Source organism: Ammospiza nelsoni, chromosome 5 (genome assembly GCF_027579445.1).
Source record: "Ammospiza nelsoni isolate bAmmNel1 chromosome 5, bAmmNel1.pri, whole genome shotgun sequence".
NCBI classification, from domain to species: domain Eukaryota; kingdom Metazoa; phylum Chordata; class Aves; order Passeriformes; family Passerellidae; genus Ammospiza; species Ammospiza nelsoni.
In genome coordinates, this window is record NC_080637.1 from 4,414,162 (window position 1) to 4,441,882 (window position 27,721).

General features: G+C 43.0%; 1 protein-coding gene across 1 annotated transcript; it reads left to right on the top strand.

The window, feature by feature from the left end:
- The first annotated feature begins 489 nt into the window (after nt 1–489).
- ITIH2 (inter-alpha-trypsin inhibitor heavy chain 2) lies at nt 490–27,448 on the top strand. The gene is made up of 21 exons (XM_059472408.1): nt 490–729; nt 2,311–2,385; nt 7,896–7,931; nt 8,659–8,831; nt 10,348–10,452; nt 10,770–10,932; nt 11,427–11,534; nt 12,356–12,484; nt 13,141–13,257; nt 14,445–14,613; nt 16,223–16,348; nt 17,316–17,497; nt 18,806–18,991; nt 19,944–20,083; nt 20,297–20,469; nt 21,514–21,648; nt 23,327–23,440; nt 24,474–24,672; nt 25,098–25,270; nt 26,129–26,240; nt 27,109–27,448. Exons 1-21 carry the CDS (start codon nt 646–648, stop codon nt 27,254–27,256), a joined length of 2,847 nt encoding a protein of 948 aa, XP_059328391.1. The 5' UTR covers nt 490–645; the 3' UTR covers nt 27,257–27,448.
- The last annotated feature ends 273 nt before the right edge of the window (nt 27,449–27,721 follow it).

Consider the following 27,721-nt stretch of genomic DNA (forward strand, 5'->3'; position numbering starts at 1 on the left):
CACTTTAAGCACCCAAATAACCAGGGAGGCAAAAAAAACCTATTTCAAAATTTCCCAGGAGAAATGTGCACCTGCAAATACCATCAGATGTTCTCATGTGGCTGATTTTGGAAAATTGGAGCTATCACACCATCAGCTGTGATTTTTTTCCCCAGCAGAATGGAGCAAAGGGGTTTGTGTGGGTCAGGCTGCAGCCCCAGGGTCTCAGCAGCCCCTGTGTGTTGGCTGGGTGGGAGAGCCCAGCTCTGCTGCCTCCTTCACACTGAGAGCCAAACTTCACCTCCTCTGCTATAAACAGGCAGGGCTGGAGCTCTTGCTGAGACCTTTTGAAGTTTTTGGACACTGCAAGCTCTGTGCCTAGCGGGAAATTAGTCAAACATCACAAAAGCAAGGAGGGAGCCTATCCAAGGCAGGGCTGTTATCGAGCGAGGACTCTGTTTGGATAACCCTTGCTCAGGCACCACAGCTCAGGCTTGTGTTGCAAGGCTAATATTTACCCACGGCCTAAACAAAGTCAGCATTTCAGAACTTTGCTCAAAATGCTGCACAAACCTGGGCAGTTTCCTTGAACTTGTCTCAGAGAAAGGAAGAACTTGCGCCTGTACCTGAGTGAGCTGCTCTCAGGAGGAAACAAGAGGGAAGAAAATGAAGAATCTGAGCAGCTTCTTGGTTTTGTTCCTCGTTTCTGGAGTCAGGAGCTTTGAGCTGGTGATTGGGGACATCCCAGATGTGAGTATTTGGGGGCAGGGCCCAGCTCTCCCTTCCCTGCTGAACTCTGGATAGAAGCAGCAATGGGAGCAGAACTGGGTCACTGCTTCACAATTCTCTTCTACTTTTAGCTGTACTTCTACTTTCAGCTGTAAATATTTCTGATAATTGGTCTTCATTTGTCATTTGTAATGTTTTATTTAATATTATTAAATCTTATTATTATTACTATTTAATATTATTAAATGGAGAGTGAGAGCATAAGTCCAAATTTCAGTCCAAGCAGTTTCATATTCTTACTTCAGTGTTGCCTTCTCTGGTGTGGTTTTAACCTTTAAGCATTTAAGTGGGCTTCTGTACTCAGATCTTCAGCATATTTTACACCCTGTTTCCCTGGAATAAGCAGAAACAGGGCACCTAGACAACTTTGTAAATGGAACGTCTGTGAACTTCAGCAAAGCTTTGTATGGAATTGGGTTTTTGTTAACAGGAATTCAAATATAGAGTGAATATCCTAATGACTTTACATTCCTCAGCAGAGGGATGAGAGAATTTATGAAAGAGACCATCAGTTATTAGGATAATACAATGATGAGAAGAAGTATAGTTATGGCTTTGACTCTGAAACTGAGTCTAAATTTAAACCCCCAGGCTCAGGTGAACTTAGATTTGGTGTCTACACCCATTTCCACGTTGTAGTTTTGAAATATTTCCGTGAAGTCAGCAGGGAAGTCGTGAGGCTTTCTTTTCCTTTGCAGGATCAATAAAAGTCTTCACTGAGCTGGATATCCTATTTTTCTTTATTTTTATGGCTTTTTTCTTGACTCAATGAGATTTTAAAACTGGGTTTGTAATTCCCAGGAAAAATATTCCAGACCTGTGTTTCTTTCTCATTGTAGATGCCTTATCAATTTAACATCAGTATGCTTAAACAATTTAAATTAATTTTGTGCAAACCTTTCTGGCTATGCTATCACATAAGCTGGAAAGGAACTCATGCACTTAAACTTCTTCTATAAATTAAACTCATAACAAAATTTAATTAAGACTGTTGCTGTGGTGTGACCCACACTTGTAAATGAATCAGTGCAGCTTTGCACTTGGAAAAGACCTGATGTTCTTCTGCTGTCATTGGGGGAAATTTAGTTCTCAGGTGTATTGGTGTAAAACCAGAGACAATTTCTACTGGTTTGAGCAGAAATTCTCTGAACTTCTGAGTGAGTGAGATTCCCATCTCACTATTTGAGTGATATCAGTGTCTGAAATGCTGTAATTTCCATGGTTAGACCCATCCTGATGATAATCATCTGCCTCTTGCTCTTTGTGGTCACTTTATGTTAAATATTACTCCTTGTTTCAGAAGGAAAGGCTGTGAAGGGATGGTAAAGGTCGTGATTTTACAGGAGTTCACAGAGCTGGTTGGCCACTGAGGGAAACTGAATGTGCGAGGGTTTTGGTCTGAGATGGTTTGTGCTCCCCATTAGCATCCAGGGGAGGTAAATTCCCTTTGGAACTCTCCTGTAAAGTGCTAATCAATAATAAATCAAGTGATAAATCAAACAGTAAGGCAGCAGCAACTCTTTCTTCTTCTGCCTCCTCTAGGAAGTGGAAAACCTGATTGATCTGGAAATGGATGGGTTTCCCTCGAGCCCCAGGGCCAGAAACGGCAGGTACCAGGTACAGTACCAGAAATGCTTCAAAGAGGAGAGAGGCCAGAATGCCTGGGGGCTTTCTCCAGGTGTCTTTTCCCATCTCCAGGGCTGTGAGAGTGAAATCATGTGGGACCAGATGTTTTTTTAGGCATTTATCTGGCACTGAGACTTCCATATCTCTGGTTGGGACAAGAACTGCTGCTCTCCCTTAAGCACAGCAAGGCTTTGCCCTGTCTCTGTGCTCCTGAGGTGATAAAAAATGGACATACTTGTCTAACTTCATGTCTGGGGAAAATCCCATCCCATTGAAACAGGTGAGGTTTTTCCATGAGAACATGGAAAAGGACTTCAGGCACTGGCAAGTGCAGGCTGTGAACATTCAGTCCATGTATTCATATTTAACTCTGGTCAAAGAGTGACACTCAGTGATGAGCTGGGGGCATCTGAGACCTGGGAAGAAAATTTGTTTGCAGCACACTGATGGGTTGCAGATTATTTTAGTCTGTTGGCTTGGGAGACAGAAACATTTAGAGCAGTATTGCAAGAGTTTTTCTGTGTTTTACTTGGTAGCAATTAATGATAATACTCATGAAATCAGTTGTTTGAATGTATTAAATTTTTCATTACACTGCATGAAAGAAATGAGGATCAGAGTGGACCTTGTCCTCCACCAAGCTCTGGTGCTGCTTTTCTTGAGCTTGTTCAATGAGTGAAAAAGAAAGATCCTCTTGAGTAATGTTGGATTTCCCAGTCTTTGAAATCACACAGAGACAAACCTGATTTTCCTTTATCCTAAGGCTTTGGATGGAACTTTTTGATACCTAAAGCCTGCATAGCAGTGGAAGGAAAGGCAGATTTTAGCATGAGTATGAATCAAGCCCTGTCACACTTGCCAGTCCAGTATTTAAATAGTTGAATCATGATCCAAACAGAAATCCTTCCTAGCTGCACTTCTTCAAGGTATCATTTCTTTCCAATATGTCTCTATCAGTGCCATATGTATTGTGTTGCCTCTGTTCCCAAAATTTCTGGGTAGACAGAGGCACAGACATATGCATGCAGTAATTTACAATTGTACCACTGGTTTCATTATACCAGTTACTACTTTTAATCCCATAAATTATTTGCTATCCTTTACCTATCAAATAAATCTTTGCAAACCAGTGAAACTAAGATCTCAAATACTCTTGTATTAGTTGAGCCGCAATAAAATATAATAAATTAGATTAAACTGAACTGTGCAAGTCATCTTGAGACAGCAGCAGGCACACAGTTATTTCCTGTTCATCACCACAGGAAGGCTGTCTCCCAAATTATTTTTTCAGCACCATGCTTTCCTGCAAAGAGCTCACCAGCCCATTGGCAATGAGGGAACAGAGCTCCCTGCAGACCCTATTGATTGGCTCCAAACACAGAGGATGGTTTCCTGGAAACAGATAAGGTATTCTGCTATTTTGCCCCTGAGTAATTCCTGAAATGCTGTGCCTCAGGTGGGTCCATGGTCCTCGTGACCACAGCAGCAGAATTTTCCATGGGCTGGAATGCAGCTGACCTTGTGAACATCTATATGGCGGTGCACAGCTCTTATCTCTGTTTGGGAGATAGATAAAGTGTCCAGACCTGTGAGGCACCCTGTGAGCTGGGATGTTCTGCAGCACATTGCCCAGGCCTGGGTCCTGGTCTCTGCCTGTCCAGGGGTGGGTGAGATCTCACCTTTTTCCTTTTCTGCCTGCCTGCTGTCCCCTCCAAGAGAAGCAGCACAGGAAAGATTTATGGAAAGAGATAGGATGGAATGATAGAATCACAGCATGGTTTGGGTTGGAAGGGATTTTAAAGCTCATCTTATTCCAACCTCCCTGCCATGGGCAGGAACACCTCCCACACCTTCCACACCTTCTACTATCCCAGGGTGCTCCAGGCCCCACTGTCGTAGACATCTTTTAGTGAGAATCTTTTCTTAGGTTTTTCTTTTTCTCTTCTGAGAAGCTGAGGCTTCAGAAACAAAATGTAAACAATGGTTATCTGCTGCTGTAGAATGCATCAGGTAGATTTTTGATTGGCACATCTTAGATGTTCATAATTAATGGCCAATCAAGGCCGAGCTATCTCAGACAGAGTCTGAGAGAGCTGCCTTTTGTTATCATTCTTTTCTATTCTATTCTTAGCTAGCTTTCTGAGAGGAAACCTTTCTTTCTATTCTTTTTACTATAGTTATAATGTAATATAAATATCACAAAATAATAAATCAGCCTTCTGAAATATAGAGTCAAATCCTCGTCTCTTCCCTCATCCAAAGACCCCTGTGACCACTGTCACACCCCACCCAACATGGAACACTTCCAGGGATGGGGCAGCCACAGCTTCTCTGGATATCTTCTTCCAGGACCTCACCACCCTCACACTGAAGAATTTCCCCTAAATCAGCTGGTTGGAGACTCTTCCAGCTGCCAGGGTGTAAATGGAACCAAACAGACAAGGATCCATCTGCAGCACTGTGAAGACAATCTGCCTTAGGTCTGGAATTTCTCTTCTTGCACCTCACAGTGAGGATCCCCTGAAAGGAGTGTGAAGAGGCTGCAATGGATTTGGAGAGTGTTAAAAACTGCTTAGGGAATTACAGGAAAATAGCTGAATTATGAGGGAACAGCACCTCAAAGAACTGGAAGGGCATTCCAGGTAGATCATTAAATCAGAGAAACATGGAGTGGTTTGGGTTGGAAGGGAGCTGAAAGATCATCTAATTCCATTCTCCTCCCATGGGCAGGGACACCTTCCAGTGTCCCAGGCTGCTCTAAGCCCTGTCCAACCTGGCCTTGGGCACTTGCAGATCACTTCTTCTTTCCGGTTTCTCCTGTGGGGCATCTGCTTTTCAACATTTTTCATGCCCCAGTAGAAAAGCAATTTCTGTCAAGTGCAGAACATCTGTGATTGTGCTCTCCTTATTTTACTAAATAGCTGCAATATCCATGCATAATGATGTGAACAAAGATCACTGTGAAGGGTTGAATATCCATGTCCTGCACAGGTTTCAGGAGAAGATGCATCTCAGTACATGAAGACAGAGCCCAGCATCTGTCCTTCAAACAGTTCCTGAGGCACACATTGTCTTCATTCAGATTAGCAATTTGGCATGCATGAGATGTGGCTCAAGATCCTGTTTTTGTGCAGTGATCAGCAGGTCTGGATGTGGTTTAAAAGCCAGGATCAGCCATGAGTCCTCATGCTGGAAATTGTCTCAGGTCCCACAGAAGTCCCTGATCTCAATAATCGCATCGGCAGATCCTCAGACCTGAAGCAGGATCTTCAAGGCCAGATTGCATGGCGCTTGGAGTAACCTGATTTTGTGGAAACTGTCCCTGGCCATGGCAAGGGAGGTGGAACTAAAGGATCTTTAGGGTTCCTTCCAACTCAAACCATTCTGTGATTCTGTGTTTCCATGATTCTGGGGCTGAGGTGCCTGAAGATGAAGGTACAGCTCTGTCCTCCTGGCCTCCGCAGCCTCTGGGTTCCCAGGGGTATGGCTGGCCCAGGCCACGTCTGATCTCTAACAACATCCCTGGCAGTCACTACATGTGCACTGATAAGCTCCCTCTCCTTCAGATACCCCTTCTTCACCACCAAAAACTATCAGGAGGAAAAGCTGGGCATCCTGAAAGCTTTAACCACCATTCCTAAAGTGGGTCAGGAGCCCTAAGCTGAGAACCAGAAAAGTACCCCAATAAAACAAAACCCCTGTGTTCTAAGGTCTTGGTCTTCATCTTTCCAAAATTAAATTTGTTTCAGTTAATGTTGGTTTAATCTTAATTTGTATTCAAGCCGATGATGTTCCCTGTGCCAAGGGTATGTGTGGGGCCAAAAATCACTCTTCATGGCCTGGTCCTTTATCAGGTGTGGAAATCCAATTCACTGTGCATGAATTTTGTGGGGTGTGACAGGATCAGTCTGCAGAGGGTCTCTAGAGAGCCATAAACTTCCATATCCTGAAATCCCACTCTGAATGGTTCAGGTAGAGCCTTTAGAGCCAGAAAATGAAAACCTGCATTTGTTATCAGGCAGGGAGAAATCCTCTCCATCTGCCTTTAAAGGGTCCTTAAAATCATCTTTAACAGGAACTTGCTATGACATCATCATCTCTTATACAGCACAACATTTCTCTAGAACAGAAAATTAATTCAAGTGAAAATAATTCAAAATTAATTAATAGCTTCAAGTGAATTTAACAACTGCAGAGCAATCTTCCAGTGCACCATGGGATTAAATGATGTTTTCATGAGCATCTTCTGTGGTTTTGGGTCCTCTTGACCCTGGAGAGCTGAGCTGGCCTAGGTGTGATGATAACTCAAAAGCAGATCTGTGCATTAAAAAGTTGCATCTAGGTGAGCCAAGTTCCCTTTCAGGGTATTAATAGAAACATCCATTATGTGGGGGAGATTTTTGGGAATTAAAGAGAATTATTTGAATGGCCACAAGATGTCAGCATAGACATAGAAATTTCCAAACGGAGCAAATCATAGGGCAGGGGGAAAACCACAACCATTAATGAGCAATTTCTTCTAAGTAATCCATGCATAACAAATTTCCATAGGCACAAGCATGTAAATGTAATATTGATTACACAATGGGTTTTTTAATTTATACATATTGCATATAATACATAAATATTTTCTAATGTAACTGGCTACAAAGTGAGCTAAATAAGTCTGGGGTTTGAGGTTTTTTTCACTTTTCATAGAAAAACAAAGAGAACTTTTCTGTTAAAAACAAGGGTGTCTGAGGATGACTTTCTGCCAGCATGATTTGCTTTCAGGAAGAATGTTTTTCTAAAAGAGAATGTTTTCTTTAAAAATAAAATAAAAGGCAGAGGAAGAAAGCTGTCCTGTTTATGATAGGTTCTGAGGCACAGCTGGGAAATCACATGCTCCAACATCCCACGTAGAAATACATGAAATGAGACAAAAGGAATATTCACACTTTGGGAGTTCAAATTAATTCTCGTTCATGTCCAGAGAAGGGCAGTGGAACTGGGAAAGGGTTTGGAGCACAAGTCTGAGGAGGAGCAGCTGATGGAGCTGGGAAGGGGCTCAGCCTGGAGCAAAGGAGGCTCAGGGGGCCCCTGTGGCTCTGCACAGCCCCTGACAGGAGGGGACAGCCAGGGGGGATCAGGCTCTGCTCCCAGGAACGGGGACAGGACAAGAGGGAATGGCCTCAGGTTGTGCCAGGAGAGGTTTAGGTTGGATATTAGGGAGCAGTTCCTCAATGAAAAGGTTGTCAAAAATTGGAACAGGTTTCCCATGGAGGTGTTGGAGTCACTATTGATGGAAGCATTCAAAAAAGCATGTAAATGTTTTGTGGCAGTGTTGGGTTAATGGTTGGACTTGATCTTCGATGTCTTTCCCAAACCAAATAGTTCTGTAATTCCTTGTTTTATGATTCATAATCTTAGAAAACAACTTTTAGACACTGATCCCTGCCTTGAAACAGCCAGTCAGTGCTTTAGCTTTGCTGAAATGTCCCCTCCATGTTTCTCTTTTCCAGCGGAGCACGTCTGACTGGGGGTATGATGGAGATCTGGTGAGTATTTTTATCCCTCTATGGTAAATATTACTGAACAAAGTGTTTTTCTGGTTAACCATTTTTTTTGGAAATCAATCCCTCTGTTTGTTCAGTTCCTTGTTTTTACTGCTGGTTGGGTATTAACCTATTTTCTTTAAACAGGGTGCTGTTTGCACAACACTATTGATGCATCTGCTCTTGGAAGGAAAAGGGTATGATAAAGGTGAAGAAATAAGCATCAAAACAGATTAGAAAAAGACAATGTCTTAATAAAACACTTAAATACTGTTATCCCCCTGCTGTGGTTTAACAATTTACAACACTAAGTCAGTAACCAGTGCTTCAAGTCTCCTCTATTTGGGACTTCTATGGAAAATGTGAGCTCTCTCCTCATCATCGTATGATGTTCAGGATTACTGTGTAGCTGACCATGCTGGATTGCACTCTTAGAGTCATTCCAAGGACTGGTTGCATGGTAAAAAGCAAGGAAAACCTTGCAGTTTAAAAAATACCTTCTTTCAGCTGAAATGTTATAATGAACTATATTCATGTGAATATCCTGCCACGATTTCCAGGTAAAACATGGAGATGTCCTGAACTTGCGCCCATACCCCCTCCAGCTGCCATGTTGTAAGGAGCAGCAATTAAAAAGTAGCACTGAGACTACAAAAACGGTTGATATTTTCCTCTAGGGCATTTTTTCCAGTCATGCCCTGAATTTACGGAGCGGTTTTGTCAAATGCAGGTGGAGGATGACGACAAGGTAGGTCTGTACAGCTACAAGGTGCAATCCACCATCACATCCAGGCTGGCCAACACCATGATCCAGGCCAAGATGGTGAACAACGCCAGGAGGCCCCAGCCCATCGTGTTTGACGTGCAAGTGCCCAAAGGAGCCTTCATTGACAACTTTACCATGTAAGTAGGGGTCAGGAGGGGTACAAGCCTCTCTGGGTTCCTCAGAGAGAGAGATGAACACAAGAGTTAATTAAAACCTTTAAAAAAAAAAGATTTATTAAACCCCATAAATATGAATTAAAAGTATAAGTTTAATTTTTAAGTAAATAGAAATATAAGTTATAATTTTAAATAAGTAGAAATACATTTTAAGTACCTTTAAAAACTGTGTTAACTAGTAAAGGCCCTAAGGCTAAGTTTTAAGTTCAATAACTTAACTCCAAACATAACAAAAACATAACAGAGCTTTACTTACATCTCTAAGATAGATAGAACTATATGCATATATAAATAGAACTATTCACATAAATAAATAAACTCATCAAGTTAAATTTTAACTAAGAAAACAAATAATATAATTACATAAATAAATAATATTATATACATAAATTTTAAAGTAAAAAGTAACACTACTTTCACACATTAAAATTAATTTAGATTAGTTTAGAAAGAATATTTTAGAATCGTACTTTTAGCTAATTAGTTGTTTTATGTATAAAAATCCCCCTGTATTAGAAAAAAGAGCAACAAGAAGAAATAGAGAAGAAAGAAAAAGAAAAAAACAATAGTTCCTACTACTACTAAAAACATCAGACTCTACACCAGAGAACAACTATTACCACTACTGCCACTGTTCCTGCACAGAACCTTAGAACTCTGTACCAGAAAGTTTTTAATACAGACTTTAATACTTTAACACAGACTTTAATATCTTAAACTCTTCACCTTTGAAACTAATTGTCATAGTGTCATATTCATACAGCAAACAGCTTTATAACAATACATAACTACTCATGTCTCTTTGAAGTCCCAAGGCCCAATTAAAATTAAGGTATCAGCCTCATCTTCTGGAAGCATTCAATGGGCTGGGAAGGAAGTATTTGTAAACCAAAAAAGCTGTCCTTATTTTCCAGGTTCAGTGTAAATTTTACAGACTTTCTCAGGAGGTTCATGCATCAGTCTGCCTGTCTGTCCAGGTCCTCCTCCCCAGTAATTATTGAGCCATTGGTCAATATCAACAAAAATGGACAAAAGTCTCAAACAGACTAAGCCTTGCCAAATCAAAGGAGAGAGACCCAAATCAGAGCCCTCACTGAGCAGAAACTGGCCTGGTTCAGTTTCCATTCAGAGAGGCAGCAGACAGGTTGCTGGTCAGGAGATGTCCTGATCCATGTCCCAAACAATCCATGGCATCAGGAGCTGCCTTCCCTGCCCAAAGCATGGGGAAAGTGTGGAGGAGCTGGAGGAGAGCAGATCCTCCTCCTCAGAGCACAATGGTGCTGGCTACTTGAAATAAAAATCAGGTAGGGAAAAAGATAGAGCTCTAGTGAAAATCAGAATTCATTACTTTGGGGTTAAGTAAGAACCTTGTTATTTCATTTCCCACCAGCTTAGATTTCACTGATGTAAACTGAAGAAACAGTCCTCGATTGTAAAGTTGTTTCTTTTGCAAGCTGACTGTGTTTCTCTCTCCTAGGGATATCAATGGTATCACATTTACCAGCCATATTCGGGAAAAATCTGAAGCCAGAAAAATGTATGCTCAAGCAAAAGCCAAAGGCAAAGCTGCTGGAATAGTCAGGTATAAACACTCTGGTATATGGGTTTTGTACTGAATTTACTCACAGGAGAGGTGAGATGACCCATCCCAGGAGGGGATAGATGAGGGGGAATCCTGCAAAGGAAAATGCTTACTTACAGCAGCTCTGCTATTTAATTGTCATGGATTTTACTGTGTTTCAGCTTTCAGCTTGCTAAAACGTCCCATGCTAGCAGCCACATGCTGCTCCCTGACAGAGGCCACAGTTAGAATCAAAACCCTCAATCTAAACCAAAGCTCAAAGAAGCTTTTCCTTCTCCTTGTATTTCCTCAAAATAACCCCACAGCTGATTTTTCAGGAGCAATGCCTTGGACATGGAAAACTTCCAAACCGAAGTGAATGTGCCCCCAGGAATGAGGATCCAGTTCCAGCTTCACTACCACGAAATGATCCGAAGGAAGCTGAGCTCCTACGAGCACGTCATCTCTGTGAAGCCAGGACGCCTGGCCAAGCACTTGGAGGTGAGGCAGAGCTGGGGTGTGTGGGAAGAGCCCCACAGGTGAATTCTTGCTGAGAAAGCACCCACAGTTTTCAGGGAGGTGTTCCTGTCCATGGCAGGGGGCTTGGAACTGGATGAACTTTAGGATCCCTTCCATCCCGAACCATTCTGTGATTCTAAGACAAATCTTGGCTCTGGAGAGATCATCAGCTCTCACAGGACACTACCTCGTGAAGTTGGGGTTTTTGTGAAAAGCGCTGTTCCAAATAAACAGCAAGTACTGTTTGTTTTCCTTCAGTCCAGTTTACACAAGAGTATAAAAATGTCAAAGCTTGTTTAGTCCTGACGTGAGCCAGTCACGATTCAGGAGACTCTCAGCTGTATTTACAACTGGGGACAGGACACATTTGTTCCTCACTAGACCAGGCTGCTCCAAAACCTGGTCCAACTTGGCCTTGAGCACTTCCAGGGATGGGAAAGCTCTCCAAAATAAATGTCCTCCCTTCCTGCCCTTAGGTGGATGTCCGCATCATTGAGCCACAGGGACTGCGCTATGTGCACGTTCCTAATTCACTTGGAGATCACTTCAATGGAATCACCACCATCTCCAAGGGAGAGAAAAAGGTAACCAGTCACAGACTGGAAAAAACACAAAATCTTCAAGGGAGAGAAAAAGGTAACCAGTCACAGACTGGAAAAAACACAAAATCTTCAAGGGAGATAAAAAGGTAACCAGTCACAGACTGGAAAAAAACACAGAATCTTCAGTTTTCATGCTTACTCTGCACAGTCCTGGCAATTTTTTGTACCTGCAAAAATGTGCCAAAATCTGTCTTTAATTCCACAGTAATATGCCAGGCAGTATTGTTTCCTGACATTCAAATTCACCTCCATTTCTTGTTTAGCAAATTATTTCAGAGGTACTATGTGTCTATATTAAGTCTTGTCTTCTCAGGTAATTTCAAGTTATCCAGTTAAAACAGAAAAAAATGCCATAAAGTCTGCATAATCAGTCACATGACTAATGAAAATATTTCCTACTACTCAATTCACAGACAAATGGCAATCCTCTTTGTCTGGGGGGGGGGAAGTCAATTAGAAACCTATTAAAAATGTTGATAAAATTGTGGATAGTTTCAACTAGGAAAATGTTAATAAAACCCAGTGTGTTGCTTAATAGAAATGGTTTGCCCAGCTCTAGTTGAAATTCTTGGTGCTGTAGATGGGTCGTGTGATTTGTGTCACATTTGCTACAACTGAATCAACAAATCCAGGCAAACCTCAGTGCTGTTTTTCTTCTGAAGTGACAAAGTCCATTTTCCACAAATAATGAAAGCATGAAATCAGTGAAAATCAGACAATTCATGAAGATGTGGAGCCTCTTTGTGCCAAGCACCCCCTCTCCCACAGCACCTCCGTGACTGATGGTCTCTCCTCATCCCAAGGCTCACGTTTCCTTCAAGCCAACAATGGATCAGCAGAGAAAATGCCCCAAGTGCTCGTCCACGGCCGTGGATGGAAATTTTGTGGTGCAGTACGATGTGAACAGAGAGACCACGGGGGGAGAGCTGGAAGTAAGTGTGGCTGCTCAGAGAGCTGTGAATAAAGGAATTGCTGTCCTTCGCAAACTGTGCTAAACTTCATCCTTCAGGGAAATAAGCATGAGGACAAGCTCTGTATCCAATTGAAAGAACAGAGGGATTTTAAGTGGGCAGAATGGATTTATTTAATTTATGACTAAGACATGGGCTTACATACAGCAGGAGAAGATTCCTGTCATGTCCAAAAGCCAGTGTCTTTATACCTGGCAGCACTCTGGTGATTTAATGTAGAATCAGAGGATGGAGTCATTGGATGTTGTACCAATACATCACAAGGAGACGACCAGAACATCACTATTTTTATGTTAACATGAAGCTGAGTTATGAGGTTGAATTATTACAGGCAGAACAGTCTTTTTCAAAGCTTTTTTTCATTCCTCCCTGTGCTAGGGTATAGAAGTTGTTTGAGAACCAGGCTCTGCCTTTATTTAGTAAAAATTGTGTAAGGCTGCAGAGACATGCAGAGATGAAAGTTAGAACTGGCCAATAAAGAAGAGAAAGAGACAAAAGGGAAAAATAATTAACTCAGTGAGAAAAATAAGAATTTTATGCTCTGTCACTGTCTTGAGTTTTCTGAAATCTTTGCTATAGCTCATTTCTATAGTGATTTTTTTTATTTTATTTTACAGATTTTTAATGGCTATTTTATTCACTTCTTTGCTCCGGAAAATCTTGATCCACTGCCCAAAAACATTTTATTTGTTATAGATGTCAGTGGCTCCATGTGGGGACTAAAAATGAAACAGGTAAGTGTTTGACCTCTGTTGCAAAATGAATGTCCTGCCAACTTTCCCCATGTGCTTTACCATGCACTTCTGTACCACACTGGCATGTAAAATTAGCAGTTTAATTTTGAGACTATTTGGAACCAGGGACTCCATGATTTTACCCCATTATTTATAATGCTTTTTCCATGTTTTAAGGAAGAGGTGGTGCCAGATTTTAACTCTAAATTTAAATTTTAAAGGACAGATCACGAGATATTTTGCAAAGGCTCTGACCCCCTTTTTCTCTAATGCTCCATACTGAATCCTGGGAAAGTCTCAATGGGGATACTCCATCCCTGCTTTCCAAACATGGATGAATTGTTGACAGCCCTCTGAAGACCACTAAGGATTGTTTAGACAACATAACCCATAAAAGGGAAAAAATGTTAAAATAAGATATTTTAGTCTGCAAGAGAAAATGCTTCAAGAAAGATAATCAGCCTCCAAATATGCAAACAATTTTTCTGAAGGGGAAACTCATCAACTGACTTTCATGCCCAGACAGGGTAGAATAAGATGGAATCAGATGGATTTGCAGCAGGAGAAGTTTATCTCAGATATTAGGGAAAACCCTGTAGGTCTGAGTGAGTTTGGGAAATTGTATATCGTGTGTCACTGAAGGGTTTTAAGGACTGAATGGACAAACATTAGCTGGGGATCATCCAGGTGTATTTGAATTTCCTTCAGAGCACAATAGTAAGGCTTGGCAGATTGCTTCCTTGGGGAAATCAGTGCTGCAAGACTGGGATTCAGGTTAATTGTCACTTGTTTAAATCACACATCTTCAAAGAGATGTTAGCCAGCCTGAAACGACTGCCTTGCAGACAGAGCTAAGTCTCCTGAGCTGAGCCCAGCAGTTCCTCTCTCCTGAACCCCAAATGTTTCTTCCTTTCACTTCACCTTGTGTTAGCAGGAGTAAAGAAAGTTGAGCCATGAATTTATCCTTCCTAATTGCAATTATTCTGCGTTTCTTCGGTGAAAATTTCGACATTATGCAAGAAGTGCAAAAAAGAATTTAAAAGAGAGATTTGGATAGCAGATTCTAACTCGGATTTCAGTGCTCATGTGCTTATTGCTCACAGGTTTATATTTTCCTGTGGTCACAAGTTAAGAAGAGGCTTTCATAAGCAGGAAGCATAACCTGTCTTCTCTTAAACTTCTCCCAGACCATTGAGGCCATGAAAGCAATCCTGAGTGAGCTCCGTGCTGCTGACCAGTTCTCCCTGATCGACTTCAACCACAACGTCCGCTGCTGGAGGGACAATCTGGTCTCAGCCACCCCAGCACAGGTGGAAGATGCCAAGAAGTACATCCAGGCAATCCATCCCAACGGGGGTATGAGGTTTTGGTTGCAGGGTGCTCACAGAAGTTGTATGTCACAGGAATGGGTGGCTCAGACAGCCTTCAGGCTGTCAGAGTATTCCTAAAAAAAGTGTCTGATTCCTAAAAGAGAAAAAGCATGCTTAAAAGAAGAGCAGAAGAATTGCAGTTTATTGTATTAGGGGATGGGATGGCATTTCCTTCTGTGGCAGATAGAACACAGACCACAGAACAGCTGCCTTAATCTATCTTACCTCCCACCTCAGAGATCCCAAACACCACTGAAAGATGAAGTCCATCTCATAGGCCTGGATGAACAGGCAGATGAAATATTCCCTAAGCAGGGAACCACAATAATTTTTCCTGGGCTGGCAGCCAGCTGAACATGAGCCAGCAGTGTGCCCAGTGGCCAGGAAAGCCAATGGTGTCCTGGCAGGGATCAGCACTTGTGTGGCCAGCAGGACCAGCTGGTGACCCTCCCTGTGCTGGGCATGGTGAGCCCACACCTGTCCCATGCTCAGTTTTGGGCCCCGCTCAGCAGGAAGGACATTGAGGGGCTGGAGCATGTCAGAGAAGGAAACAAAGCTGGGGAAAGGGCTGGACCACAAATCCTACAAGAAACAGCTGCAGGAATTTAAGGACGTGGTTTAGTGGTGGACTGGGGTTAATGGTTGGGCTCTATCTGAGAGGTCATTTCCAACCTTAAAGATTCAATGAGCTACTAAATGCCCTGTGTGCAAACTGTTTATCCTCTTTGTGCCTTCATTCCCTGTCTGATAAACAAGGACAGATGCCTTTTTCATCTGCACAGGTCTTTGGAATGAGTTTACGATGATTTTAATCTGCCACTCTCTGAAGTGCAGTTCTGGATTTGTTATTCAGTTATTTGTGCATCAGTAGTGTGGAGAGATTTTCCCAAAAATCAGAGGCTTCTGGTGCTGTGGCACCTTCATCTCCAGAAGTTTTCACTACAATGAACATGAAGTTAGGGACTTGTCCAAAATCATCACTGTGTTGGAAATAGGAAACCAAGCTCTTTATATGAGTGACTGTTACCCCAAAAGAATTGACAGATAAGCTTAGAGATCAGCTCCCATCCAGCAAAGCCACTTTAAATGCAGCATTTTATTATCTTGTCTCTGGAGCTGCTGACTTATTTCTTTCTTGACAAAAAAAATTACCTATTTTCTGACTGCTCAGCCTTCAGATTTCTGTTCCTCTCATCCTGATTTCTTACTCTGCTCCTTCTGTGTCACAAATCAAACCTTAGATAAGCTCAGCAAACATACAGCTCTTCTTGTCCAAGGAATGGGCTGATGGCCAGAACAGGAAGTTTTTCCATGCTCTCATTCAATCACCTCCCTGCAAACCCAGTAATTCTTCCCACACCAAGGAGTTCCCAACGCCACAAATGGTCACACTGGAATTAGTGAGGGGGAGTGGGGGATCCTCATGAAGGTGACAGCCTGGGATGAAAAAGGGAACCAGAGTGCAGAAAGGTGTACCTAAACATCAGAAAGGAGGGTTTTTTAACTTAACTGACTCTTAACTCCGCTAGAATCTTAGAACTGATCTGGATTCAACGAGAATAAAAAACTTGTTTTCTTCATTGTGTCTTTGACAGGCACAAATATCAATGAAGCTCTTCTCCGAGCCACTTTCATCCTGAACGAAGCCAAAAGTTTAGGCATGCTGGACCCAAACTCAGTTTCCATGATTGTACTGGTATCTGATGGAGACCCAACAGTAGGTAAGGATCCTGCTTTGGGTGAGAAGAAAGGCTGGTGGGGTAAGCCTGAGAAAAGCAACAAGTAGACAATTTGGCAGTAAGTTTAAAAAATTCCATTCATCTTTCTTCCAATGCCTTCTGCTGCCCATTTGCCAAGTGCTAGAAGTGCCATGGGGCTTTGCACAGAAGGTTTCAAAAGATGAGCAGCTTGTTAGGCAGGTTGATTTTTTTGCAATTTACAGAAGTGCACAAGTCCTGTAGGATAGGTGATCAAAACAACCTCAGAGAAATTGGGGTTTTGAGCAACCTGGACTAGTGGAAAGTGTCCCTGCCTATAGCAGGGGGGTTGGAACTGGATGAGCTTTGAAGTTCTTTTCAACACAAGCCATTCTATGATCCTGTCATTGTACAACAATTTCCACTTCCTATGAGCTTAGCCCACACAGATCTATGCAGTCACAAGCATAACATCAAAAGCAGGAAAAGAGAGAAGAAAGCAAATTAATTTGAATTGGATTTGGTACAGGTCAAAGCAATTGCTGACTTGAAGATGTCAGGTCCAAAAATCCTGCCATTTAAAATAAGTCTAAATGTTTTAAACATCTTAAGTATGAGAAACACAATAAAGTCTTCATGGCGATGGCTCAATTTGGAGAGATCTTGAATCACTAATTTTGGGAGAACTCCAGATGTTCTAAAATTTCAAATCCCTCTAGGACTGAAAGAGACTAAGAGCCCTGGATGTACAATGAAAAAACCATCATATTTTTAAAAAGTGTCAAAAAGGATTGTCTTCAGTGCAAACACTTTGTTAATCTCTATCCAGGAGAAGCTCAAATGTTGCTGTAGGCAATGGAAATCTGGCACTGAGCTTGGATTTCCCTGATATCCAGAGAGAACCAGAGACACAGGGAGAGCAGGAACGCGCTCACCTTGATGGAGACTTTGCTGTTGCTCAGGTGAATGTCACCCTTTCTGTGTCTCCAAGGTGAGCTGAAGCTGACAACCATCCAGAAGAATGTGAAGCAGAGCATCAAGGATGAGTTCTCTCTCTTCTGCCTCGGGATTGGGTTTGATGTGGATTACGATTTCCTGCAGAGGATCGCAACCGACAACCGCGGCATGGCCCACAGGATTTTTGGAAATCAGGAGACTTCTCTCCAAATGAAGGTGAGTTTCTGCCTCATTGCCTCTGAAACTCTCCTGTTCTGTTCACAGCTGTAGCTCCACTAGCAAGAAGTTCTCAAAACCCATCATTTTTTCTGGAGAGTCCTGCAAGGTATCAATCATATTTCAGCTCAAGTGGTCCTAGATACAGTTTTAGTAATATCTATAACACATACTTTACTTCCCTGTGTGGGATTAATATTCTATAAAACAGCCTTGACTATAAAAAAAATACTTTCTGAATTAAAATTAAGGCCTGGATATTACTTTAGGCCATTTCATCCCTAACAAAAACCCTACATATAAATGCTCAATGATAATCCAGACTTAGCCAGTGCAAGAAAAAGTCAACTCTACCTCTGGCTCCAAATCAGTGAACAGGAATTGCTGCTGATCAAACTCTGACACCCTTATACTGTTACTGTTCCCTGATTTCACCATCTATACAAAAATTAGGTGGAAGAGTAGCTGTGTGTTTTATGCAATAGCCCAAAGCTGACCATCTTGAGGAGGGATTCAGGCCCACACACATCTGTGCTCAAGACTTTTAGGTCTGAGAACAACTTAACCCATGGACTTCTGACCATCCTTTGACTTTCACAAGACTTGGACCAGATATTCTTGCTGTACCCCCTTAAAAGTGTGCCAAGTATGAAGAAGTCTGCATTCAATGAGATGAGGAAATTTGTGGTATTTGCTGGGTCCCCAGGATGAAGGAGGAAATGATGAATCTGACTCCATGTTCTTAGAAGGCTAATTTATTATTTTATGTAATTATATTACATTATATTATATTACATATTATATTATATTATATTATATTATATTATATTATATTATATTATATTATATTATATTATATTATATTATATTATATTATATTATATTATATTATATTATATTATATTATATTATGCTATACTAAAACTATACTAAAGAATAGAGAAAGGATACAGGCAGAAGACAGAAGTCCACAAAGAATGAGAGTCAAAACTCATGACTTTCTCTTCCAGAGTCCTGACATAGCCTGATCATGATTGGTCATTAAGTAAAAACAATTCACATGTTGGATAAACAATCTCCAACCAGGAGAAGCAAATGAGATAATATTGTTTTCCTTTTTCTCTGAGGCTTCACAGCTTCCCAGGAGGAGAATCCTGGGCAAAGAGGATTTTTCAGAAAATATGATGGTGACAGAAATTCCCTCTTGCTCATTAGGGCTCCAGGTTTTGTCACCTGCTGTCCTTTCAGTAAGAGTGGCCTTGCAAGAGAATCACTTCAAACTCACTTCTCTGCCTCCTTCCCCCTCAGAATTTCTACAACCAGGTCTCCACCCCGCTCCTGAGGAAGATTCAGTTCAACTACCCCCAGGAGTCAGTGTCAGACGTCACCCAGAGCAGCTTCCACAACTACTTTGGTGGCTCAGAGATCGTGGTGGCCGGGAAGGTGGACACAGAGAACCTGCAGCACCTGGAGAGCATCGTCACCGCGACTGCAGTGAGTGAAGGTGTCCCTGGGACACCTGCCCAGGGCGTTTGGGCTGCTCCATTCCCTCCTGTGGGCAGTGTCTCTGCTGAAGGTTAATGCCCAGTCGAGGGTTTTGTCCTCTTGGCGTCTGGATGGGGAGGTTTTTCCGACAGTGTTTCACAATAGCTTCGAGCACAGCCACTTCCTGCAGCCTGCAGCTTGCCAGAGGAACTTGTTGCTGATAAATGTACCAAAAAGATTAAATCCAGACAAAAGTATGGATTTTCCTTCATGCTTTGTGGAGATGCAGGAGTGATCCCCTAAAATAACTCCTTTCATGACTGAACTTTCCACCATCAGGGAGTTCAAGGTGGTGGATCTACAGCATATCAAGTCCTAGCACTGCCCTTTGATGTGTGTATATTATGTGTGATGAGCCTTTCCCTATGTTTTCAGGTCTGCTTTTCCAGGTGGAGTGGGGTGGGATGGGAATATTACATTGAGACCCTTCTTTCTGAGGAGGAACAGAATTATCTGCACTCTTACAGAGCTTAGGAGTTATCATTTGTCAGCTGTTGGAAAAAACTCAAACATATTCAGTATTTTTCCTGCCAAAGCACAGTGCAGTCCAAGGGCCTGTGTGAGAAAGTAGAGTGTGGTTGGTGTTCTTCAGTGGAACTGGATGTGAAAAAGCCTGAGGAGAGGATTACAGAGCTCTGTCAAGAATCTCTTCTGGCATGAGGTAGCACCTCTTGGGCTCCTTGAACTACTTTAATCCACTACCACAGAAGTGCCTTTAGCAGAAGGATCTCCTGCTACACCTTCCCTCTCCATTGCAGTCAGGCCAACAGTGCTGGGACTTTCTGATCTGGAACTGACCACAGGCAGGGCCAGAGTGGGTCCTTAACCCCAACCAAGAGGGGAATTCCAGGCACCCCATTCTCCTGGCTCCCATCCTTTATCTTTTTCTCTCTTTGCACAGGCAAACGCAGAGCTCGTCTTGGAAACCCTGAGAGATGTTGAAGAGCTGGATGGATTCATGAAGAAGGACAAATATGCAGATCCTGACTTCACCAGGAAGCTGTGGGCCTATCTGACTGTCAACCAGATGATGGCAGAGAGGTGAGGAGCAATGTGCTCAAACAGGCCTGGATGTGGGGCTGAGGGAATGAAATGGTGGAGATTCACCTTATGGAGCCTGAGTGAGAGCCATGGAACAGCTCAGGATTAATCCCCTCAGCCTTTCCTCTTGGCTCTGTGACCCTTCCATGCCACTGCCATGGCAGCTGCCCTGTAGACCTGCTGACCAGGAGTTCTGCTTCTGTTTCCTCCCAGAAACTCAGCCCCCACTGCAGCTTTGAAGAGGAACATCACCAAATCCATCCTGCAGATGTCTCTGGACCATCACATCGTCACCCCCTTCACGGCCATGCTGATAGAGAATGCTGAGAAGGATGAGATAATGCTGGCAGACCAGCCCAAAGACCCCAGGAAGGGCTGCTGCCCAGGTCAGTGTCTCACTCTGACCATGACTGTCTCTCATGTTGTGTGAAACAGCCTCTGGTCTGAATTAGGGACACAAGGAAAAGATGCTAGCAGAGATGTAACCTGTGCAATCCCCCAGCTCTGTGGGGGGATAGAATGTAAGCAAATAAAGACAGTGCAGAAGGTAATGTCACTCCTGAGGAGTTGCAGCTGTAGAATCACCAAAGACTGGGAACAGTCCTGCCCTTAACAGGCCACAACGGTGTCCAATAAGGATAAGTGCTATAAAAGACTGGGTTAGCTGGGTGAGGAGTGACTTGGAGTTTGTTGGCTGTGCTGTGAGGAGGTGCCCATCAGAAATCACTGAGAAGGTATGGGAGCTTTGCAATAATATGATAACTCCTCTTTCCTCTTACTCCTCTTCACAGCAGGGTCAGCAGATGTGAGTGTCAGCCCAGCACATCAAACAAACCAAGTTTCATGGATTGTTTAAGATCATGTTGCTTTATGAACTGAATGGGAGAGAGACAGGACTAGTTACTTTGCCCATCATGTTACTTTGTCTCCATCATGGAAGGAAGAACATGGTCACAGATATTAAATTATTGCACTTCTCTGAAATCTTTATTCACATGGGTCATCCCAGAGCATGCAGAAAGAGTCCTGTCTTTTTTCAGGCACCTCAAATTCAGGACCCAAGTCAGATTTTACCATGTGCCAAGTTTTTAAAAGTCAGCTTTTTTTATTGGCGAAACACTTCAAGCCTTACATTGGAGGCTTTGCTAAAGTGGGAGCTGCTCTCATGAATGAGAGATAAAAAGCCAGACTCCATTTTGTCACTGCTAACTTATGGTGAGCTATCTACCCTCTTAAGTCATATTTCATTGGTGAAGACTCTGGAGCAAATCCAACTTTACGACATTACACAAATTCATTGTAAATGGTGTTGCACCTGCTTTATATTGGTATAACAACATCAACCTTTGATCTACTGCAGATGTTCTAAAACTTACACTGTTAAACATGTCAGCAGTAACAGAACCCTAATTGTGACTGTTTTCTAACAGGAACCCTGGGATTAACTCCAAATGCACCCAATAACAACAAAGGGATCCCACCCTGGGCCAATGTCACAGCTGTGCCAGTCAGCTTCATGCCTGAGCAAAGGGGCTCACCTACGTCCTCTCTGACAATCAACAGAGGTAAAACCACAGCATTTCTCTACCAGGAGCACCAGACACATCAACACTCATCCCCTAATCACTCACCACCATCCCTGAAGTGTTTCAGGCTGGGCTGGATGGGATTTGAGCAGCCTGGTCTAATGGAAGGTGTCCCTGTCCCTGGCAAGGGGCTTGGAACAAGATACTCTTTAAGGTTCTTCCAACCCAAGCTTTTTCTTTATAAATCATGGAGTAATTTTGGTTTAGAATAGATGAACCTGTAAAAATATGCTGTAAGCTACAAGGATGAAACTATTTTGGATGCTAATAGGATCTAAAGTGACCTCATAAGCTCCTCATGTGTGCTTCCCAGAGGCTGGGGCTGTTTGCTGAGCTTAACTTCAGCTTCTCTGCAGTAGCAAAGTTGCCTCCATTGTAAATGACAGATGAAAGCTATTGTGGAGTTACTGCTGTTGTAAATGGCAGATAAATGTTCTGTGGCAGATAAAAATCTCTGAGTGCACTGGTGACTGATGGCTCCTGTTAACTCTTGGGCCTTTGCCCCAGTTTAGTGGCAGTTTATTTGAGCAAGCCAGCTGTGAGAACCACTGCCCATAAACACAGTGTTGCTACAATAACTCTCTGTGAGATGTGTGTATTTATGTAGTGATTTCACAAAGAGCTCTCAAACTCCTTCTCAGCACAGGGAAATGCCAGACACCACCAACCCAGCAGGAGCTGGGGTATATGAATTTCTGAGGGGCCCAATCCTATCAGGTTGTGTGAAAAATGCATGTATTTTATGGTTGGCTTTTCGCAAATATTCAAATGAATATTCTATGTGTTGTGTTAGAAAGTAATGCTGTATTACATCTCTTAAGTAGTCTGTTAAATATAGTTTTAGGTTATAAAAAATGTTAAAATAGAAACTGTGCTATGTAGGATACTTTTTTTAAAGAAAGGACTCGCAGTGAGACAGCAGCCACAGGACACCTGAATCTTTCAGAGAAAAAAAAAATTATTGCCCCATTATCAGGAGAAATGAACTTCTTACTGCCTCAAAGGCTCTGTTGGGATTCAGAGGAAGAAGCTGACACTGACCAGACAGAATCCTGTGTTTGAATGGAATTTATGCATCATGTATGAAGTGTGTGAATATGCAACAGGTTATTGCTCTTAAGGGTTAATCCTCTGTTAACGTGGGTCCTTTTTTGGGCTTATTTTGCCGGAAAAGGTACCCGGACATCTGTAACTTTCTGTCTCTATTGTCTCATATTATCCTAATCCAAATTGTCCAAATTATTATTACTCTAATTGTATTACTATTTTTATAACCATTTTATTACTATTAAACTTTTAAAATTTTAAAAACAAGTGATTTTTTACAGGTTGTTAAATATACTGTGAGAAGCTGTCCTGGATTGTATTCCTCAGTGGGATTAGTAGGCAGGATGTGTTTTAACCTGGCATCACTGCATGTGGCAGCCCTCAAACCAGGAATGTCGCTTCCTTCCCTTAAACCAGGGAATTGTATGAGGGGGAAATGTCTGAGAGCCTGTTGTGAGGAGCATCTGAGAACTTAGGGTGGAAAGAGACCTCAATTTACTATGAGGAACCCCAAAAAGTGCTTCAAAATCCTTTTGAAAAGCTTTTGTGTCTCTCCCCTCCAGTGCAGGTGCTGACCTGCTTCTCACAATTGTTTGTTTGTGTGTTTCAGTGGACAATGACCCACATTTCACCATACACCTGCCCAAGAGCCAAAAGAACATCTGCTTCAACATCAACTCGGAGCCTGGGAAGATCCTAAACTTGGTTTCTGACCCTGGCACTGGTAAGGGAGTAAAACATGGCTTATTTTATGGCACAACCTTTTTCTTTTGGTTCTGAAAGGTGTTTGGAAGCACCAGGGGAATTGCCCACAGGGGGGACTGTGTGCTGGCAGGAGTGTGAGCAGCAAGCTGAGGAAAATGGTTGTTTCCCTCCACATCTGGACTATCGTGTCCAGTTTGGATCTTGCCAGTACAAGAGAGATGTTGAAAAACTGGGTTGAATTCAGTGGTGGCCATCAAGATGAATTTGGGGCTGGAGCAGAGGACAGAGAGGCTGAGGCAGCTGGGTTTGGTCAAGCTTAAGAAAAGAAGTGGTGGATCCATGGTTGGTGCTCTTAACCATGTGATCAGCAGGTGAAGTGAAACCTTGCACATCTCCAAGGTGCACAGCTAAGGGACAAGAGGCTGCAGAAACAAGGTGAAACTCAGAGTAGAAGTGAGCTACTGGGGAAAACCCTTTCACTGTGAGGGTGGCCAAACACAGGGAAAGGAGCCAAGATCATGGAATAACAGGACAATTGGAGTTGGCAAAGACCATAAAGATGATCAAGTCCAAGTTTTAACCCAGCACTGCCAACCCCACCAGGAAAATGTGTCCCCCAAGCATCACATCCACAGGATTTTTGAACATTTTCAGGGATGGTGACCACCATTTCCCTGGGCAGCCTGTTCCAATGACCAGCCTTTTAGTGAAGAAACTTTCCCTAACATCCAATCTAAACCTCCTATGGCACAACCTGAGGCCACTTCCTCTTGTCCTATGCACCCCTTACACTACACCTGAAGGGGTTTTGCTCCCATCCCAGCAAGATCTAACAGCAATTCCCACCAAATTATTGTGCTAAGGGGTGAACAGTAGCATCAGGAGGCAATTTAATAAATTATCTCTTCTCTTGGCTGGAAAAATGAGAAAAACGGGGTCAGAGGGATTCCTGTTTCTGTTGATCTCATGGTGCTCCCTGTTGAGATCAGAACTCCAAATCTCCAGGCAGTGCTCCAAGACTGATGCAACGTTTCCTTCTCTGCTCTTCACAGGAGTTGTGGTCAATGGGCAGCTCGTCGGGGCCAAGAAAGCAGAGAATAAGAAACTCAACACATACTTTGGCAAGATTGGGTTTTATTTCCAAAAGAAAGGCCTGAAAGTGGAGATAAGCACGGAAAAGATCACGCTGAAGGATGGCTCATATGCCATCACACTGAGCTGGGCTGACACGGGGCACGTCATCCGCAAACAGTGAGTCGAGCATTTTTCACCTGCTCCCACCTAATTCTGTTTGAGATATGCTCAGGGTTCCTGCCATGCCTTGACTCACGTCATCCAGGAGAGTTTTCCCTGCAGGTTAACAGCTCTCAGCCATGCTGGACACCCTAGAGCACTGTTTAGGCAACAGCACCACATCCAAAATCTGTATTCACTGCAGAAAGAGCTTAAATTTGTAGGGGAAATTAGGTTGCCCCAACATGGGGGTGAAGTGTTTGTTTATTAGGCACTGTCCTGCCAGAACTCTGGGTACCACTCCCAAGGCTCAGGGCTTTTAATGGATCCTCTGACATACCTGCCATCCCTGTGGGATTGTTCTGCATGGGTGAATCTCAAGGGTTGGGAGCTGTTGTGTGGGCAGATGAACTGACCCTGACCTTTTGGTCCCTCTCTTCCAGACTCGTCATATCTGTGAAGAGAGAAAGCAACGTTACCATCACTGTGGGGAAGGAGATGTCCTTCATGGTTTTGCTGCACCGTGTGTGGAAGAAACACCCCGTGAATGTTGATTTCCTGGGGATCTACATTCCCCCAGAAAACCAGTTCTCTCCTGCAGCCCACGGGCTAATAGGTAAGGGCTGGGAGTCAGGCAGTGGGAATGGTGGAGCACTAGGAAGGGGTTTTGCTACATCTTGGAGGGAATTTTACAGAGTCACAGGCATAAAATATCCTGAGTTGGAAGGGACCCACAAGGAGTCCAGCTCCCAAGAATCCCATCCTCTACCTGACAGCATTTTCCAAATGCTCCTTAACTCTCATTTAGTGCAGTGATCACTTCCTGGGGAGCCTCTTCCACCCCCTGAGTGAAGAACCTTTTCCCAATATCCAGCCTAAACATCTCCTGGCACACCTTCATGCTGTCAATTTGTTGGTGACTGTGTCCTGATGGAAAAGCTGTGGAGATCATTCAAAAAGAGAGTAGGGCAATTCCTGTAGTGTCCTGGAAGGCCCAAGGACATAGTGGAACATCAGGGACCAGGAGATTATTCCTTATTCCAGCTGGAGAGGGTGTTTTCAAAACAAACCTGACTAGATTTGGTGTCTCTGAGACAGGACCTTCCCTGCCTGGCTAAACTGCTGCATGTTGAAAATAAAAAGACCGAAACAAACTCCTCAAAACTTTCTGAGGAGATTTCTGTGCAAACATCTGTAATCAGCTCTTCCCTAAATGACAGCCTTTTCTGGGAGTGGTATAAAACAAAGCCTCAGTTTACAAGACAAATGTACCTTCTGAGTCCTGGACCCATGCAGAACTCCTTTTGAGGAGCAGAGGTTGTTTTCCTGATTATCTAGAGACGGTACCCCATGGTCCATGCAGGATTGGTTTGCCTACTGGAGCTGGTTTGATGTTCCAAAAGTGCCTGGCAGCAGCTGACATGGAGCTTCAAAGGTCGGGGCACACAAACAGCTTTAAACTCTCCCTGACCAGGTCAGTTTGTGTCTGAACCAGAAGTGTCAATCCACCACCAAACACCTGGGCAAGCTCCAGAGAAACCACAAGCCATCATGGAAGTGAAGGGCAACAAGCTCACTGTTACCAGGTAGGATTCATGTGCTTTATTGCTCTCTTTCTAAATCAGTTCTGTCCTTGGAGCTGCCCAGCCTGGAACCCTCCAGAATAGGCCCATGAGCTCACAGAACTGTAAAATTAATTGCATTTTGTGGTTATTTCCACTTCCTGCTGGTGGAAGACACCTCTCCCCACAGTAGCAATATTGAGCAGTCACAGAATTTCTGCTGGTCAGAGAGACCCCAAGATGTGTTAGAAAGTCTCTTTTACCCAGCCCAGCAGTCAAAGAAAGAGTCAGGATTCTTCTATTCTCATTCTCAAGGTTTTTATTATTTCTTATCTGTAATATTCCTTCTCTGGCCTGCCGAGGTCTGCTCAGCAGGACAGACAGAGGCACTCTGGCCACCCTCGGGGTGGTGTTATCTTTTTATACTAAAAACTATGTGTATGTTATTTACAATAATTTCCCAATACCTATCACCTATGTAGAGAGTCTGTCTCTACTCTAAACCAATCCAAAAGTGCCAACATCACAGCAGAAGATGTAGGCCAAGAAGAAGAAGGAGAAAGACTGGACATGCCCAGATTCCTCCATCTTGCCTCCTGGACCCCCATTTTAAAAACCCCAAAATTCTACATTTTCACCTGGTGATAAATTCACTATCATTCTACTTAAACTTTTGTGGCTTGCCGATCCTCATATAAGGTTGGTAATTTTTTCCATGGGTCAAGACCATGGAAAAGGTGCCTTGGGCTCTGTGCCAAGGTCTCTGAGCCCCCTTGCCAGGGTCTCGAGCCATCCAGGACAGCCAGAGGGATGTCCTGGGTTCTGACAGAGCAGGATCTCTCCGTGTCTCTTTGCCATGTTTGACCCTCCTTTGGGTGTCCTGTCCCTGCAGGGGTGTGCAGAAGGACTACAGGACAGACCGTGTGCTGGGGACGGACGTGCTGTGCTGGTTTGTGCACAACAGTGGCAAAGGCTTCATAGATGGCCACTACAGGGATTACCTGGTCCCCCACCTCTACAGCTTCATGAAGAAACCCTGAATGCTCCAGTTTAGTACAAAACGTTCCCATCTGCTCCTTCATGCCCAAACAACTCCTCCAAGCAGCAGCTGTCACACCAGGGTGACTGGAGGTGACCCCACCACTGTTTGTTTTGTTTTATTGAGGTTTCAAAGACATGTAAACTCCCTTTTCTGCTGAGAAATTCAATCTGTAATAAAGGGTTGGAGGAGGTGTCTTCCTCTTGCTGTGTCTGATTTAATGGGCTGTCAACTCCATTAAAAATTTCTACTGTTTTCTAATCTCCATTTCATAGTAGAGGTGTAACAGTGTTGTGGCTCCTGCAGTGTGGGTAACACAAATGACCAGATTTATTTTGTATTAATATAACATTTAATATGTATTTAATACTTACACCTTTGTTTCCAGACTGCTGGAGAAAATACAAGTTCATACAATGTTGGACTGGGCAAAAAGAAGGATGTGCAATAAGTAAAGGAAATTTAA

Bases quoted from the DNA above. Each gene is read 5' to 3' on its own strand.
- ITIH2 (XM_059472408.1), top strand. From the start codon at position 646: ATGAAGAATCTGAGCAGCTTCTTGGTTTTGTTCCTCGTTTCTGGAGTC. The intron at 16,349-17,315 runs GTAAGGATCCTG...TGTGTCTCCAAG, and splicing joins TGATGGAGACCCAACAGTAG to GTGAGCTGAAGCTGACAACC. The intron at 26,241-27,108 runs GTAGGATTCATG...CTGTCCCTGCAG, and splicing joins AACAAGCTCACTGTTACCAG to GGGTGTGCAGAAGGACTACA.